Here is a 17,791-nt window from a genome sequence, read left to right as displayed (position 1 = left end):
CAGAGAGGAGATGACAGTGGGTGCTTATGAAAATCTATGGAGAATGGTAAATTGCAGCAGTATGTCTGTCTGCAGCTCCTTCCTCTCCACAGAATTTTAGAGATATCAATTATCTCTCAATAATGGGAAAATCTGTCTTCACTGAATACAAATTATACCCCAAAATTGAGAAAGATGACTCAGTCCAGGAGGAGAAAGATGACTCAGTCCAGGAGAAGAAAGAAGCAGATTTCTCTAATAAGATACAATACAGAGTTTTTTAATTTCATGTGTATTATTGATTAACAAAATAAAAATTAAAACAACGGTTACACTATAAAACGCTATCTCCCTGCAAATTAAACTTATCACTGCAGGTAAATGGCGTTTGGGGATATTACAGGTTCCATTTGCGGAAACCCACATGTACATTAGCAACTATAGAAGCCGTTGTATAAAAGCATCTAACAAGTCCTGTAAAGGAGGAGCAGGGAGCTGTGCCATCACCTATTTTATTGGTGGATCCTGTGTTATCAGCTGTGTATATAGAGGGGTTATTTGTCATTGTAATCCTGCCCATCATAATGAGTCTCCTGAAAACTCTTTCTGAAAGGACAGGAAATAAGAGTCTAAAAAAAAGACCTGGTGGCCAATGTGAAAATTGCAAGATTAAAAAATAAATACAAATTAGTAATCAAGGTCTGAAGAAAAAAAAAAAATTGTCACTACAATTATTTTTTTGAAAAATACAAAAACTTGATGGAAACAATAGGTCATTTTTAATGACATTCCTTCGAAGAGAAAAAGTACCAATGTCACAGAGTAAGTGCACATTATTAAAAAAGGAATGTGTCAGTTAAAGAGGTTGTCAGGTCATACTATAATAATCGATGAACTATCCATAGGATCATCAGTAACTGATCAGTGGGGGTCTAACACCCGACACCATCAGTTATGAGCACATAAACAGCGATGTGTTGCATGTGTGGCGGCTGCTGCCGAGTGCTTCAGAACAGAGCCTATTCTTTCGAACATGTACGTAGTTTTCTCTATCAAATTGACTCTAACCAGTCAAGTAAAAATCTCTCCTATTAACCAGAATTGTGGGGTCTCAGATCATACAACACAAATTGCAATGTCTATTCAATCAGACGAATATCAATATAAGCCCTCATTCATATGTATGGCCATGATGCATGTATGTGTTCTTGCCTTATTTTTTTTTTCATGGATGGAAAATGTACCCATTGCAATCTGTGGTGCTAGTCAAAATTGTATGTATCATGTGTCCATGCAAAACTCCCGGAAACGTGTCCACTTTCTTTTCAGATATAATGGATGACAAGTGCCAATACAAGTCTATAGGATGGTGAAAAACAAGTACAGAACGGGGATGGCATTTGTGTGCTGTCTGTATTTAACATTAAAAAAAATAAGAGAAACTAATTAATTTATCCACCGATGACACAAGCACCATTTTATCCTGTACATGTTTAAATATGGATACGTGAAGGAGGCCTAAGCTTGTGTGTAAATACATCTTCCCGAAATCTGGTACGTCTGCCAATTGCCATCATGAACCAGACTGTATCATGCAAAACAGCAATTCAATTATAGGGAAGAGAATTAGTAAAAAATTAAATGTTTTCTAGATCCCAGAGACCCCTTTACCAAAGATATTTCATACCACCAGGAGTAGAGTAAGTCCTCATTCACACCAGTGGCTCCAGAACAGCTGTGAATCTTACTGACCCAGCAAAGTGAATGAGATTTTAAAAATCTCATGCAGACACTGCTTATTTTTGCAGATTTGAAGAAGTTTCATACCTGCAGCATGTCACACTCAGGTTTTTTTTTTTTTTTTTGCATTTTTCCTGCCAAGAGACATTTTTGATGAGGAAATTTCTGCAACAAATAGTTAACATGCATTAGTCACATACCCTAACAATTACAGATGCAACATACAGACCAAATACTGACTGCTGTGTATAAGGTGTTAAGGGCTATTCCAGTAGTTAACCCTCTAACAGCTAAACTATGGATCATAAAGTCCAAACTGCAGCAGTCAAAATGAAAATATGACCGCAGAGAGATCAGACGAGCGGCGCCGGTCAGGGAGATCAGACGAGCGGCGCCGGTCAGGGAGATCAGACGAGCGGCGCCGGTCAGGGAGATCAGACGAGCGGCGCCGGTCAGGGAGATCAGGCGAGCGGCGCCGGTCAGGGAGATCAGGCGAGCGGCGCCGGTCAGGGAGATCAGACGAGCGGCGCCGGTCAGGGAGATCAGTGATCACTTTTTTAGTTTGTATTACAGACTGCAGATACTAAGGATCACATGTCCAGGAGTGGACAAACCTTTTAAAAGGTGTACAAAATATGTACACATTATGGATGTTAATGGTTTCAGAAAGATTTTATACGTTTTTGGTTAACAGAGGTGGATTTTTACAATCCACCACTACCTCTTCTCCATCATCCCAATCCATAAATGCACCTAGTACCAAAATCCTCTGTATGCCAAGTTAGTATTAGGAGAGGTCAGCTAAAATATAATGCAGGAAAAATATGGTAAAGCAAAATAAATATAGAATAGTGTCTAGTTACCCTTCTATGGCGCTCTCGGTCTTTACACTTCTCCCGCACCCAATCAATGGTATGGAAATCATCGTAGGTGCCAACACCTGGAATAGGCTCATCCAACAAGTCTAGCAGGTGAGTAGAGCTGCTGATGGATCCTCCATTTGTCATGGTGTAGTGCGTTCCTAGGAAGCAACAGATATTTTATTAGGGAGCTTCTGTAATAAAGTATACCTAGGAGAGTGCAAAATAAGGTCAGCGACCAAGTACTGAACTGTATATCGAGGCAAGACCACCTATCCTGGTACGAGGGGCACTCATTAAAGACTTCCCTTGACCCACTTCTATTTATCACAGGACACAAACTGCACAAGTGTAATGACAGAAGTCTCTATTGGTTATGTGTCAATTTGCAAGTCAGAACTGATAACAGTCTTGATTTTACAGGTGCTGAAGTGGTTTGAGGTTTGATATTGGACCCAGTGGAATACAGAGCAATAATCAAGTTCCTTTACTTGAAAGGCCGCACACCAAAGGAGACATCTGATGAGATGAAAGGTTTATGGTGAGGATTCCCCATCATATAATGTAGTCAAAAACTGGCATCGTCAATTTAAATGTGGTCAGACTTCAGTGAAAACAGCTCCAATTCCGGGGCAACCCCACTCTGTTATTGATGAACACACCATCCAGTAAGTGGAGGGCACCATTTTGGGAAAATTATTGCGTATGGGTACCACCACCAAGCCCAAAATGTCAAGATTAGTGTGGAGTCCGTGGAAAAAATCATCCAAGACAATCTTCACAAGCATAAGGTATCTGCTCTCTGGGTTCCGCGGCTGCCCACCTTTCCAGAAGCAGGAACGAGTCGAATCCTCTCAGGCTCTATTGATGATGTGTCATGGAAACCCGGAGGACTTTTTCAACAGACTGATCACACAGGATGAAAGCTGGGTCCATCACTATGATCCGGAGACTGAAGTCCAGTCAAAGCAATGGAAGCATCATGGACTCACCGCCTCCAAAGAAGGCACATGCCCAACCCTCGGCAAGCAGGATCATGCTCACAGTATTTTAGGACCAGCACAGAGTAGTATTGACAGATTTCCTACCAAAAGGGTAAAACTATCACTGGGGCATACTATGCTTTACTGCTGCGGGAATTGCAGGAGGCAATCAAAACCAAGAGACGTGGCATGCTCACCAAAGGTGTCCATCTTCTGCGAGACAATGGACCAGTTCACAACTCACGTTACCCAAATGGTAGCATGCTCCTGTGGCTTTGAAATTCTACCGCATCCCCCTTATTCACCTGACCTCACACGATCGGACATCCACCTCTTTCCAACAATGAAGTTATTTTTGAGGGGCAAGCATTTTCCAGATGATGAGGCTCTGATTTCTGAAGTCACAACGTGACTTTTGGAGCAACCTGTCGACTTCTACAAGTGAGGTGTTCACAGGTTCTTAAAATAGGGATTTTTATGTACTCACCGTAAAATCCTTTTCTCCGAGCCATTCATTGGGGGACACAGACCGTGGGTGTATGCTACTGCCAATAGGAGGCTGACACTAAGTGATACAAAAAAAGTTAGCTCCTCCCCTGCAGTACATACCCTCCTGCTGGCTCTCAGCTAACCAGTTCGGTGCAAAAGCAGTAGGAGATTAATAACAATATATGAGCGTATAGCATGTCATATTCTAAAAAACAAGCATAAGCTAATAACAGGGTGGGAGCTGTGTCCCCCAATGAATGGCTCGGAGAAAAGGATTTTACGGTGAGTACACAAAAATACCTATTTCTCCTTCGCCTCATTGGGGGACACAGACCGTGGGACGTCCCAAAGCAGTCCCTGGGTGGGGACAACAATAGATCAGGCCCTGTGTAACCGCTACTTACAAGTGCGCCACCGCGGCCTGCAGAGTCCGCCTGCCCAGACTCACATCTGTGGAAGTGTGGGAATTATAGTGCTTCAAGAATGCATGCGGACTGGACGAATCCGCAAGCTTGCAGGCGTGCCTTGCTGACGCCTGGTGCCTACAACCCTTGATAGACAGGGAGATAGGCTGACATCTTGCACGGAAGGACTCCTGGATGGTGAAAAGAATTCACCATGTTATCATGGTCGATGAAACGGCTAAACCCTTCCTGAAAATGTCAGGAAGCCTTCCTCTACCGTCAGGAAGCCCAAATAAAATGTCCAACCTTCAGAAGGACGCTGTCCTCAAGACGTACCTACTCAGAGCACTCACTTCGTCCAGAATATGGGGGATCTTATTCCATTTTGTGGACTGGAGCCAAAAGAGATGAGGGAAGAACTATGCACTCATAACAGTGGTAATACAGTACCACCTTGGTAACAAGGGATGGAGATGGCCTGAGGACAACCTTGCCTCGAAGGTAATAAGGGAAAAAAGTCTGAAAGAACAGAGAAGCTAGCTCCGAAGACTCGTCAGAGTGAGAATATCGCAGAGGAGAACGGGACGACTTTCCCTGATAGTAAAGTCTGCCCGGATGAAAAAGGAGCCTACTGTAAGGCTCCTAGGAATAATAAGGTCCCAATGATCTAACGGTATGCGATAGGGAAGAACTACGTGTGAAAACTCCCTGTGAGAGAGAGTCCCTACTTGCAGTTGTGCTGCGATAAGGCGAGAAGATACTAGCTCCGCAAACAAAAAACGGACGTGGTCAGTGCGGATCTCTGAGGACCACAGGGGCCCCTTTCTGCTTCCGAAAGGCTTTCGGAAGCAGTGGAAGGGGAGTTCTGGAAACTGGTACCACGGCAGAACCAGAGCATGGAGAGCGATGGCTCTTGGATCTCGAGGCCGAACCACGAACTCGAGTACATTGGCCTTCAGTCTGGATGTCATCCCACCTACAACTGGAGAGCTCCAGTAAGGACAGATCTGATGGAAGACTTCGGGGTGAAGTTCCCACTGACTTGAGGCGGAACCCTGACGGCTGAATTTGTTTGCCGTTCAGAGTTCTACTTCTGGGATATATACTGCCGAGATCACCGAATAATAGACTTCGGCCCATCAGAGAAAGTGAGGTACCTCGGTCATGGCGCCTGATCGTGGGTACCTGCTAGATGACTGACGTAAGGCACCGCCGTGGCATTATCCAATTGAATTCGGATAGGGTGACCCGCCAGAAGGCAGTGGACCTGATGTAAGACTACCGTTCGGATCTCCAGAACAATGATGGGGAGAAGAAGACTGGCATTGGTAGTTACTAATAACCATTGAACCGGGAGAAAGGCCATGGATAAAGAAGGAGCTCAGAGACTATTGTCTGAAAGTCTGTATGACTTGCTGAAAACGAGCGGAGCGAAGGAAACCACTTCCATTGTCGTCACCATTTTTCCTCAGAACTCTCTTAGCAAATCGAATGATATGAGGGGTGAGTAATCAAGTCCTCAGAACTCTCCTTGCGCGAGCTCCCTGTTGAAGGGCCATGACCTTGTCTCGAGGAAGAATTACCATCCTTCTAGAAGTGTGCAGGATCATCCTCAAAAAGGATATCTGCTGGGCTGGAAATGAGGAGAACTTGTCTAAGTGTAGCTGCCAGCCCAGGAGAGAAGGTATCGCAAGAGATATAGACGACTCAGCGTAGTCCTGGAAGGGCGGCTAGACAGACCAAACAGGGCAGGACGAGCACGCCTCTAGAGTGCAAGAGAAACATGACATCCGCCATGACCCGAGCGAACGCTCTGGGTGCGGAAGCAAGGCCAAAGGACAAGGTTGTGACATGAAAATGCTGTTGACGAATGGAAAGGCGAAGGAATTTCTGCAGAGGGCAAGCAACCCGAATGTCAATGGATGCCGGAAACTGCACCTTTTTCTGTTGAAGTAATGGCTGAGCGGAGGAACTCCCTCCAAAGAAGGAGGACCATGTCAAAGGTTGTTAGAAGTTTGAGGTCCAGGGTCGATCTTACTTTTCGTTCCCCTGTTTGGAACCAAGATCCCTTAGATCTAGACTGTGCTGGACAATCCTTATACAATCCTTTGTCAGTCTCCCGCTCAAAGGATTTGATTGGCCAGTTGTTGCTGGTGTGAATCAAGGTAGTTAAGGTCTCCAGCCAGGAGACCATTGCTCTAGCAATCCATGCGGCCGCTAGGGAGGATAGAGCGCTGGACTCGAAACCGCAAGACGGAACAAACCAGATTTGCCATCTGACAGTCCGTGGTATTTTTAATTGATGACCCATCAGGTAGGGATACTGGTAGGAATACCACAGGAGATTCTACCCGGTCAATCTGCCCCATGGCAGAATGTGCGGCTGCATCCAGCAGGTCAGTCTCTTGTCATCTCCTCTTTTCACGGTGCAGAGATAAAAATTAGGCACCATCGATCCATCAACCTCTTAACAGGGAAGTGGAGAGGAATTGTCCGCCTTCTTGCATCATCCACTAAATAGTGGTGATGCAGAGGGGGGAGCTCGTACGCCAAAAAGGGTGCCTCTATATGTCCACAGAGTACAGGTCTCCAGGTGGACAGGACAGGTTGTCTGGCGTTAGGCCTGGATGCAGAAGAGGAAACATGGAGACGACACTCCGTGTGCTCGTCTGTTGATGGTGTGGGGAGATCGGTGCCCTTTAAAGGACCCGTCGCCCTTAAAAAACAGGCCAGGCATGGCATCCCACGTAGAGGCTTCTGTCCAGTGAATCGCTTATCCAAATTGAATGGCAAATGCTCTCGAGGGAGTTTAGTCTCTGAAGCTCTGGCAAGCTCAGGCAATATCCAATCCATATTCAGAGCCTTGTTGTCATCAAATCATTGGTGAGGGAGCAGGAAACGAAAAACTTCCGTTTTCTAGATGCCTGTATGTTTCTAGACGCCTGCACGTTTCTAGAATACTTGCGGCCCCTGCTAGCCGACGGCTCCCATGTAGGATAGGGACCATGTATATTGGTCCTGCGAGCACTCCAAACAGAGGGTACACAGAGGGATTCAATCTCTTGGTCAGAGAACCATGGATTGGTCAGTGAAGAAGTCCACTGAGGGGAACTAGAGGATAAAGCTGGGGTCGGCGGCGGAGGGCTCCTCGGACTGATCAAGCGCCTTTAAGACCAGGAAATATTGGTCATACGCCTTTAAGACCAGGGAATACTGGTCATGCACCTTTAAGAACAGAGAATACTGGTCATGCGCCTTTAAGACCAGGAAATACTGGCCATGCGCCTTTAAGATCGGGGAATACCGGCCATGCGCCTTTAAGACCAGGGAATACTGGTCATGCGCCTTTAAGACCAGAGAATACTGGTCATGCGCCTTTAAGACCAGAGAATAGTGGTCATGCACCTTTAAGACCAGAGAATACTGGTCATGCACCTTTAAGACCAGGGAATACTGGTCATGCACCTTTAAGACCAGAGAATACTGGTCATGCACCTTTAAGACCAGGGAATACTGGTCACGCACCTTGAAGACCAGAGAATACTGGTCATGCACCTTGAAGACCAGAGAATACTGGTCATGCACCTTTAAGACCAGGGAATACTGGTCGTGCTCCTTTAAGACCAGAGAATACTGGTCATGCACCTTTAAGACCAGGGAATACTGGTCATGCGCCTTTAAGACCAGGGAATACTGGTCATGCGCCTTTAAGACTGGGAATACTGGCCATATGCCTTTAAGACCAGGCCAGGTACTTCCTTACCCGGGTACTGATGTAGAGTCGATGTGCCCCTTTAATGCAAAAATACTGTCACCCCAGTGTGAGCTGGCCGGGTGGACCAAGATGGCCACCGGGAGCTGCAGAGTTGATAAAATCTCGCAGAGAGCGAGAAGCGCCAATTTGGGGGGGCGGAGCCACAGACATGATGTTGAATAGGCCCAAGCCGGGGCCTAAATTTCTGTAGCCGGAGGGCGACACCAGCGGGGCGTTCCAGGCAAGACTTCCAGGATGTAAACCTCAATCCATCATCCGTTTGTTAGGGAGGTGGAGAGGACCCGTCCGCCTCCTTGTGCCATCCGCTTTCACAGTGGTGGGACAGTGGGGGCTGCTCGGACGCCATAGAGAGGGGCCTCTGTACAGCCACGGAGTTCAGTCCGGGTGGACAGGGCCAGTTGTCCGGCATTAGGCCTGGCTCCAGGAGAGGATACATGGGGGGCGACACTCCATGTGGTCGCCTGCTGCTGGTGTGGGGAGATCGGAACCTTGAAAGGAACCGTCGCCCCCTTCACTCCGTTAATTAAAAAATAAAAATTTACAGAAAAGTAAACAATAAAATAAAAACGTTGGGGTCTGAAACAGACCCATGTGCCTCCTACAGACACTAAGCAAGAACTGGTTAGCTGAGAGCCAGTAGGAGGGTTTATACTGCAGGGGAGGAGCTAACTTTTTTTGTATCACTTAGTGTCAGCCTCCTATTGGCAGCAGCATACACCCACGGTCTGTGTCCCCCAATGAGGCGAAGGAGAAAAGATGGGAGAAGTGTGTGTCCCTAGGTGGCACCTATCTAAAGAAGGACTAGTATAACTGTGCCACGTTTCATTGCTCTCAGTCCACAGAAAGAGGGTAAGGGATAGATATCTTTAATGAACGCCTCTCGTACAAACTGCTGCATTTCATGCAAGAATAATACAGGACAGTCTGAGTAAGTCATACATTTGTCTTTTGGTACTTAAGTCAACATAAAATATTCATGAAAAATCTTAAGAAGCAGGTGACTGGATCATAAGGCATAAAACAGGCTTAAGCAAGTATCGCTTTGAATATTTGGATGACTAATTTATAAAAGACAAGCAATTATTAATCTAAATAATTTATCATAGACTTAAAAAGCATCATGCATGGTAAAAGTGGTTTTCTACAAATGGTTATTACAGTTGAACACTGACAGGTAAAGGACAGTCTGCACAAACGACACTTGAATTTGCTCTATCGCAGCAACAATGACTAACAAAATGTATTTCTGCTGAATATCTACTATTTATGAGACATGCTGGGCATAATGACATCCACACTGATTACGAGTCTCGAAGGTAGGCGGAGAGCATTGCTCGTCACACCGAAATACTACTTGGTTCAGAACTGGCGAGATGGTGAATCATGTGCATTTCCTTAAAAAGGACGTTTCACCAGTTTTAGCATTTTAAAATGGCCACTTAATGGAAAAGAGGATGCAGACCTGAAAGCGAGGGAGGGGAGTAAGGCAGAGTTGTGGGTCATTACAAACCCCCTCCATATCTACAGCTTTCATTCCGCATTCTGTAATGCTGTAGATAAGCCCCCGATGTTACCTGAAAGGAGAAAAAGAGGTTAGATTATACTCACCCAGGGGCGGTCCCGCTGTGGTCCGGTCCGATGGGAGTCTCAGGTCCGCTCCAGCGCCTCCTATCTTCATTCCATGACGTCTTCTGGTCTTCACGGCGCAGGCGTACTTTGTCTGCCCTGTTGAGGACAGAACATAGTACTGCAGTGCGCAGGCATCGGGCCTCTCTGACCTTTCCGGCGCCTGCACACTGCAATACTTTGCTCTGCCCTCAACAGCGCAGACAAAGTACACCTGCGCCGGGGCCGCAGTGTGAAGACAAGAAGAGGACGTCATGGAATGAAGATGGGAGGCCCAGATGGGACCTACAATGCCCATCGGGGCGGGGCCACCCCTGGGTGAGTCTTTTTCTCCTCTTTCAGGTTACATCGGGGCTTATCTACAGCATTACAGAATGCTGTAGATAAGCCCCTGATGACGGTGAGCTTACCTCATCATCGATTTTGGGGGGTGACAGGTTCCCTTTAATGAGGGGGCTTGTTGGAGTCAGATGCATTAAAAAAAAATCACGCTTCTTAATGAATCAGGAGCATCTGACAGTGGCATGTGCCTTGCCACAAATCCTACTTCAAAGATTGGAATAAGATATCCTTAGTACACAACAGGCCGACAAGAATTAGACGAGGTGGGGCGCCTCCGCCCATTTTAATGAAGCTGGGTAAAACTGAAAACACCCCCCAAAAAATAAAGCTAAATTTTTGCACAAGTACACATTGCACAAAAATGTTGCCAATTTTCAAAGCGATCATGAACACACACACACCTTGCATGTGCCTTGAGTCTCATCTCTCCTGCCTAGCATTGGATCCCTCATCCACCATTTTGTGTGTATAGAGACTACCAGGATGTTTAAAGCACCACTCAAGCGTTTGTTTTTTCCAGTTCTGGAGTGGCGCATTAAATGTCAGCCCCAGTCAGATTCTCACCCTCTGGAGTCTTCACTGTTTTCTGGTGCCACTCAGGTCCTGCTGCGCCACTTTGTGACAGTAGCTTCTGACTGGCCGTAAGTCAGACGCTATGCCACAAGGTCTCAATATAAGTTTCTGAGAGTCAGAAGAGGCTCTCAGACTTGTATTGAAACACTGGAGCAGCAGGCAGGTCACTTTTCACCGGAAACCGATGGGAGCAGCTGCAAAAAAAAAAAAAAAAAAAAACAACAACACAACACCACTCCAGCAGTGCAACAAGTGGTGCTTTCGGTCACATGAAAACGTCAAGTGACAACTACAAGAATTACAAAAAAAATCCTTCTATTCTATCGCGCTTTTCTCACAATGAACTCAAAGCTCACCAAAGGGCCATGACAGTCTTTGCCTGGACTGAATGGTGGAGGAGGGATCGAATGGCTCTCTGCTCCACCATTATATTCAGCAGTATCTGTGTCCTGAAAAGACAGCTATAGCGAGAGTGTAGGAGTTCCCAAATTCAGGACAGTACTCCAGGATCTGGGACAGTTGAGAGGTATGGTGCATATATGATGCAGTCAAGTTTGGGTCAGGAGACCTGTTGCTAGTCTGGTCTTTGAAGTCCATGCTAGGAGTGTGATAAATTAAAACATCGGATCGCACGTGGTCCAATTTTTTCCTTTCCTCAGACCAGGCCAGTCGGAAGGGAAAAATTGTAGCAGGTCCAAGTTTGATCTCATATTCGGATTGCACTCAGCCATGCAAGTCAATGAGTGTGTGGCAATCATTGAACTGCACTCAGATGACATTTAAGTGCACGCCAGTTTCCAGTCAATGAAATAATGGAGAAGATGGGGAAATATTGTTCTCCATTTTCTCCTCACAGTGTGCTCAGATTCTCTCATCCAAAAGAATTGGATCACACTATATTGACATTCTGAACAAACCCTGATCAGAATTCGATCAGAGTATCATTTGCATAACAGTCCCAATTCTCTCAGATGAGGGAAACTACAGCTGTCTGACCCTAACCTTAAGGTACCGTCACACTGAACGATATCGCTAGCGATCCGTGACGTTGCAGGGTCCTGGCTAGCGATATCGTTCAGTTTGACACACAGCAGCGATCAGGATCCTGCTGTGATGTCGTTGGTCGCTGCAGAAAGTCCAGAACTTTATTTCGTCACTGGATCTCCCGCAGACATCGCTGAATCGGCGTGTGTGACGCCGATTCAGCGATGTCTTCGCTGGTAACCAGGGTAAACATTGGGTTAATAAGCGCAGGGCCGCGCTTAGTAACCCGATGTTTACCCTGGTTACCATCCTAAAAGTAAAAAAAACAAACGCTACATACTTACCTACCGCTGTCTGTCCCCGGCGCTGTGCTTCTCTGCTCTGACTGTGAGCACAGCGGCCGGAAAGCAGAGCGGTGACGTCACCGCTCTGCTTTCCAGCCGCTGTGCTTACACAGGGCAGAGAAGCTGAGCGCCGAGGGACAGACAGCGGAAGGTAAGTATGTAGTGTTTAGTTTTTTTTTTACTTTTACGCTGGTAACCAGGGTAAACATCGGGTTACTAAGCGCGGCCCTGCGCTTAGTAACCCGATGTTTTCCCTGGTTACCAGCATAGTTGGTCGCTGGAGAGCTGTCTGTGTGACAGCTCTCCAGCGACGCTGCAGCGATCCGGATCGTTGTCGGTATCGCTGCAGCGTCGCTTAGTGTGACGGTACCTTTAGACAAATACCGCACTATATCATTTACACCCCTGCCCTGAAGCACTGTAATGAAATGATACAATTTCCCATACAGAACTGATATACAGATTATTATTATTATTTAATTTTTGGAGCACCGTGGATGCCATGGGCTACGTACAAAAGATAAATAGAAATTACAGTGAACAAACTAATAGTGACAAACAGGTACAAAGGGGAGAGGCCCCTACTCCTGCGGCCTTACGTTCTACAGGATAATAGGGAAGGAGACAGTGGGTTTGAGTGTTTCGGCAGCACTGGTGTTCCTGAGGTGGCAGTGATGGTAGTGGTGAGGTGGCAGGGGTTCATTGCAGGCTGTAATCTGGTTTTGAAGAGATGGATTTTCAAGTTCGGCTTGAAAGTTCCGAATGTAGGGGATAATTGGACGTGTTGGGGCACAGAATTCCAGAGGATGGGGGATACTTGGGAGAAGTCTTGCAGGTAATTAATTGAATGAGGAACATAAGAGTTTGGAGAGAAGGAGGTCTTGGGAGGTCAGGAGATTAGTTCATAGATATATGGGGGAGACAGGTGGACAGCTTTGTAGGTCAGTGTTAGTAGCTTGAAGTGAATACCTGGTGGAATTAGGAGTGAATGAAGGGATTTGCAGAAGGGAAACGCGGAGAAGTAGCGAGGAGAGAGGTGGATGAGTCGGGCACCAGAGATAAGGACAGACTCCATAGGTGTGAAAGTCTTAATAGACAAGGCCACAGGGGAGGATATTGCAGTAGTGGAGGCTGGAGATGATGAGGACATGCACTATTATTTTAACAGATTGAGAGAGAGGAAAGTACGGATCCTGGAAATATTTTTGAGTTGGAGGCAGTGAGAGCTTGGCTGTACAGTTTGAAGTACAAGGCAGAGTTGAGAGTTACTCCAAGGCAACAGACTTGTGATACAGGGGAAAATGTGTTGTTTATCGTGATGGATAGATCAAGATGAGATGGATGGAAAGATGAGGAGTTCAGTTGTGTCTATGTTGAGTTCTAGGAAGTGAGAGGAGAAAAAGGAGGATATGTCTGATAGACACTCTGGGATCCTAGACAGCAGAGATGAAGTATAGGCCAGAGAGGTATATCTGAGTGCCATTGGCATATAAATGGTACTTGAAGCCGTGGGACTTTATGAGATGTCCCAGGCCAAAAGGTATAGATGGAGAAGACTAGGGGTCCCAAGACAGAGTCTCGAGGGAATTTGACCGAGAAAGGATGGGATGAAGAGGTAGTGTGGGAGACGCTAAATGTGCATTTTGAGAAATAAGAGGAGATCCAGAGGAGGGCAAGATCTGTGATACCGAAAAAAGCAAGGATCTGTAATAGGAGGGAGTGGTCGACTGTGCCTAAGGCAGAGGACAGATATAGGAGGAGGAGGGTAAAGAAATGGTCTGTTGGTTTGGCAGTAAGTTGTTGGCAATTTTGATTGGGGGAGTTTCAGTGCAATAGTGTTGGCGGAAGCCAGATTGAAGGTTGTCAAAGAGTAGGTTAGATGAGAGGTGGGAGGAAAGTACAGTGTGGACATGCTTTTTGAGGAGTTTGGAGGCAAATGGGAGCAGTGATATGGGCTGGGTGGATAGATGGATGTAGAGGTCCGGTCAAGAGATGGCTTCTTCAGGATAGATGTCATTGTGGCATGTGTGAAAGCAGAAGGAAGGTACAAGTAGTTAATAAGTTGAAGAGATGGCTTACGGCAGGGATAAGCATGGTGATGAGGTTGGGGTGGAGGTGGGATGGGGTAAAGTGCACAGGTGGTAAGGTGCAATTTGGAGAGGAGTAAGTTTTTCTTCAGTGATAGTGGAGAGAAAGGTTAGTGAGGGAGGCGGGGGAAGTGGTCTGGTATATATAGGGGTTGTGATGGATGTGCAGTAAAGACTTGCCTGATTAGGTCGATGTTGAAGTGTACGGCAAAGTCTTTGGCAGAGATGAGGAAGGTCGGAGGGGGCTGTAGTGGGCAGTGGAGGGAGTTAAAAGTGTTCAATAACTGGAGCTATGGGATAAAGAATATACAAGGGCTGAGAAGTAGTCTTGTTTAGCAAAGGTGAGGGCCGACTTGAATATGGTGATGTACTCCTGTGCAACCCCAGACATTTGCTGAAGCTTTTTGGTGAGGTTGTGTCAGGGTTGTCTATTGATTTGTCACACTCTGCCATGCACGAGAGGGACGACTGAGTCAATAGCTGAGTGCAGCATTGTAGAAAACCGTGGCGCTGGAGTGAAGATATGGAGGACAGCAGTAGAATAGTGTGCGAGTGTATGTGTATGTAGATGGTGGTCAGATAGGGGGAGAAGGGAGGTTAAGGTACCTTCACACAACGATTTCGTTAACGATATCGTTGCAATGTCACGCTTTTTGTGACGTAGCAATGATCCCGCTAACGATCTCGTTATGTGTGACAGCGACCAACGATCAGGCCCCTGCTGGGAGATCATTGGTTGTTGGGGAATGATCAGGACCTTTTTCTGGTCGCTGATCACCCGCTGTCATCGCTGGATCAGTGTGTGTGACGCCGATCCAGCGATGTGTTCACTTGTAACCAGGGTAAATATCGGGTTACTAAGTGCAGGGCCGCGCTTAGTAACCCGATATTTACCCTGGTTACCATTGTAAAAGGAAAAAAAAAACAAACAAAAAAAAAAACAGTACATACTCACATTCCGATGTCTGTCACGTCCCCCGCCATCAGCTTCCCTGCACTGACTGTCAGCGCCGGCCGTAAAGCAGACACAGTCAGTGCGGGAAGCTGACGGCGGGGGACGTGACAAACATCGGAATGTAAGTATGTACTGTTTTTTTTTTTGTTTTTGTTTTTTTAACTTTTACAATGGTAACCAGGGTAAATATCGGGTTACTAAGCGCGGCCCTGCACTTAGTAACCCGATGTTTACCCTGGTTACCCGGGGACTTCAGCATCGTTGAAGACAGTTTCAACGATGCCGAAGTTGTTCCCCTAATCGTTGGTCGCTGGAGAGAGCTGTCTGTGTGACAGCTCCCCAGCGTCCACCCAACGACTTACCAAAGATCACGGCCTGGTCGTATCGCTGGTCGTGATCGTTGGTAAGTCGTTTAGTGTAACAGCCCTTAGACATAGGTAGGTGAAGATAAGACTGTTTCAAATAAGATTATAAAGACATGGTGAATAACGCTTAAGTACACCAAATATGGAGTAACATTTCAAGAAACAACTTAAAAACACAAAAACCATGTTAGGGTAATGGCCCAGTAACATGAAGTCTGGGAACGAATAAATATAAAATTTAATTTGTATTACATCATGATTAAACAATTAAAATCAGGAAAACTGTGCTGAACAAATGAGGGACATTTGCTTAAATGTAATAATGGCAGGAATAGGTAAAAAAAAAAAAACACGAAGGTTTGAATGACAGTATAATAAAGTGATTGACATTTAGTTATAAATATTAACAAATCCCTATTATTGATATGGAATTATATTGAGCTGTACATCATACTCCTGGTGTATGCTTCTAGAGTTGCAGCCAAATAATTCATATTGAATAAAAACAAACAGTAAATCCGCCCAACCCCAGAGTATACAGAGCGGCTGCTGTAACTACGCTCCTGGTCCTGACTGACCATGGCTCTAAATCCAGAGAAGTGGCTGAACCCGCGTCGGTGCCACCCCCGTGACTGGAACTGGAAGACTGCCAGGGAATACATTTACGGTAATTTTCTTCTCGCAGCATTCGGCAAAGTGTGGTAGCCGGGCAGGTTAATAGCGCTATTGAACTATAGAATAACACCATATCTGCAAGTTGATATTTTTTCTGCTAACAGGTTCCCTGTAAAGGGGTTGTCTACCTTCAGTTTGCTAATACGTGTAAAGTACATAAACTTAGTAGGTATTTACCGTCTTGGAGCCCAGCGCCAGCTTCTGCAGTCCCAGTGTTGTGACTGGAGAGGTGAAGTCATGTCCGCACAGTGAGTGGTTGGAGCGGTGACGAGCTGACATAACATCACAGCTCTAGTAACAACATTGCAACATTGGGACGGCAGCAGAGGCAGGAAGGTGGTTAAGGCTGGATTTATACTACTATGATCAGCAGCATTAAAATCCGCTAACAGTATACATGTCAGCCAGATTTAGTAATATAAAGAATTGTATGTGCAGATTGAGATCCTGCCTTAATAAAGGAGTCAGTGAGCCGGGAATTCAATTTGTGCATGTGCGGCCTCCAGCTCTATTTTATTGAATACCAGAAGACCGGCCATGAAATCAAACTGTGCACTCCGCACACATACCAACGATCGTGGCGGCGCAAAATTTTAAAAAGAAGACCGGTCGCAGAAGAATCAGTGACCTGCCATAGAAACAAAAAAGGCAGGCAGAGGGCCAGACCGGGAGGAGAAGAACCTACCCCTGTGCAGAAATATTAGAAGAAAAATTCATATTCTGATTAAACAAGAACCACAGATCGTTTAAGGCTACTTTCACACTAGCGTCGGAATCTCCCCGTCGCAATGCGTCGGGCAGAGATTCCGACGCTAGCGTTTAACGCCCTGCACAACGGAGGCAGCGGATGCATTTCTCCGGCGCATCCGCTGCCCCATTGTAAGGTGCGGAGTTCCGGCCGCGCATGCGCGGTCGGAAAAAGCGGTCCGTCAGGAGCAAAAAACACCAAGGTTACTTACTGGTAGCCGGTTTTTCCGGAACCCATGACGGCACACCTGAGAGAGGGGATCCGCCCAGTCAGGACAGGAAACCCTACTGAAAATAAAAGGGCGGTACTTCTCCCTCGCTTCAGTTGGTTTTCAGAGCATGAGAGGCCCCCCTGGTTAGTACACATGGCAATCCAACACCACATCATATTAACTAAAAAAGCAACCAAAACAATAGTGCACACCGAAAGGGTGATAAAGGGGGGGAATATACGGGTGCCGTCATGGGTTCCGGAAAAACCGGCTACCAGTAAGTAACCTTGGTGTTTTCCCTTCCCCCATGACGGCACACCTGAGAGACTTTTGTAGAATGAAACCTTAGGGAGGGACCACCGCTTGTAGTACCCTTCTACCAAAGGTTAGGTCAGCAGAGGAAGAAAGATCTAGCCGGTAGTGCTTGAAAAAAGTTGAGGGTGAGGACCAGGTAGCGGCCTTGCAAATTTGATCTATTGATACCTCAGCCTTTTCCGCCCAGGAGGTAGCCACGGCTCTGGTAGAGTGAGCCTTGATGCCTTCAGGAACCGGAGTGCCACCCGCAGAGTAGGATAAGCTAATGGCCTCCCTAATCCATCTAGCAATAGTACTTTTAGCTACCCCACACCCTCTTTTGCTACCCTGAAAGGC

At 46.3% G+C, this 17,791-nt stretch overlaps 1 protein-coding gene across 4 annotated transcripts in view; it reads right to left on the bottom strand.

The window, feature by feature from the left end:
• CLCN3 (chloride voltage-gated channel 3) overlaps window positions 1-17,791 on the bottom strand; it is a 155,171-nt gene that overhangs the window by 62,459 nt on the left and 74,921 nt on the right. For all 4 annotated transcript variants that reach the window (XM_069744216.1, XM_069744214.1, XM_069744217.1 and 1 more), the window contains one exon: window positions 2,583-2,740. In XM_069744216.1, the coding sequence (XP_069600317.1) occupies window positions 2,583-2,740 (158 nt within the window). The remainder of the gene's footprint in view (window positions 1-2,582; window positions 2,741-17,791) is intronic.

This window comes from Ranitomeya imitator, chromosome 1 (genome assembly GCF_032444005.1).
Source record: "Ranitomeya imitator isolate aRanImi1 chromosome 1, aRanImi1.pri, whole genome shotgun sequence".
Classification (NCBI taxonomy): Eukaryota; Metazoa; Chordata; class Amphibia; order Anura; family Dendrobatidae; genus Ranitomeya; species Ranitomeya imitator.
Note: the sequence above shows the minus strand (reverse complement) of the source record. Positions and strands in the feature narration are given on the sequence as shown.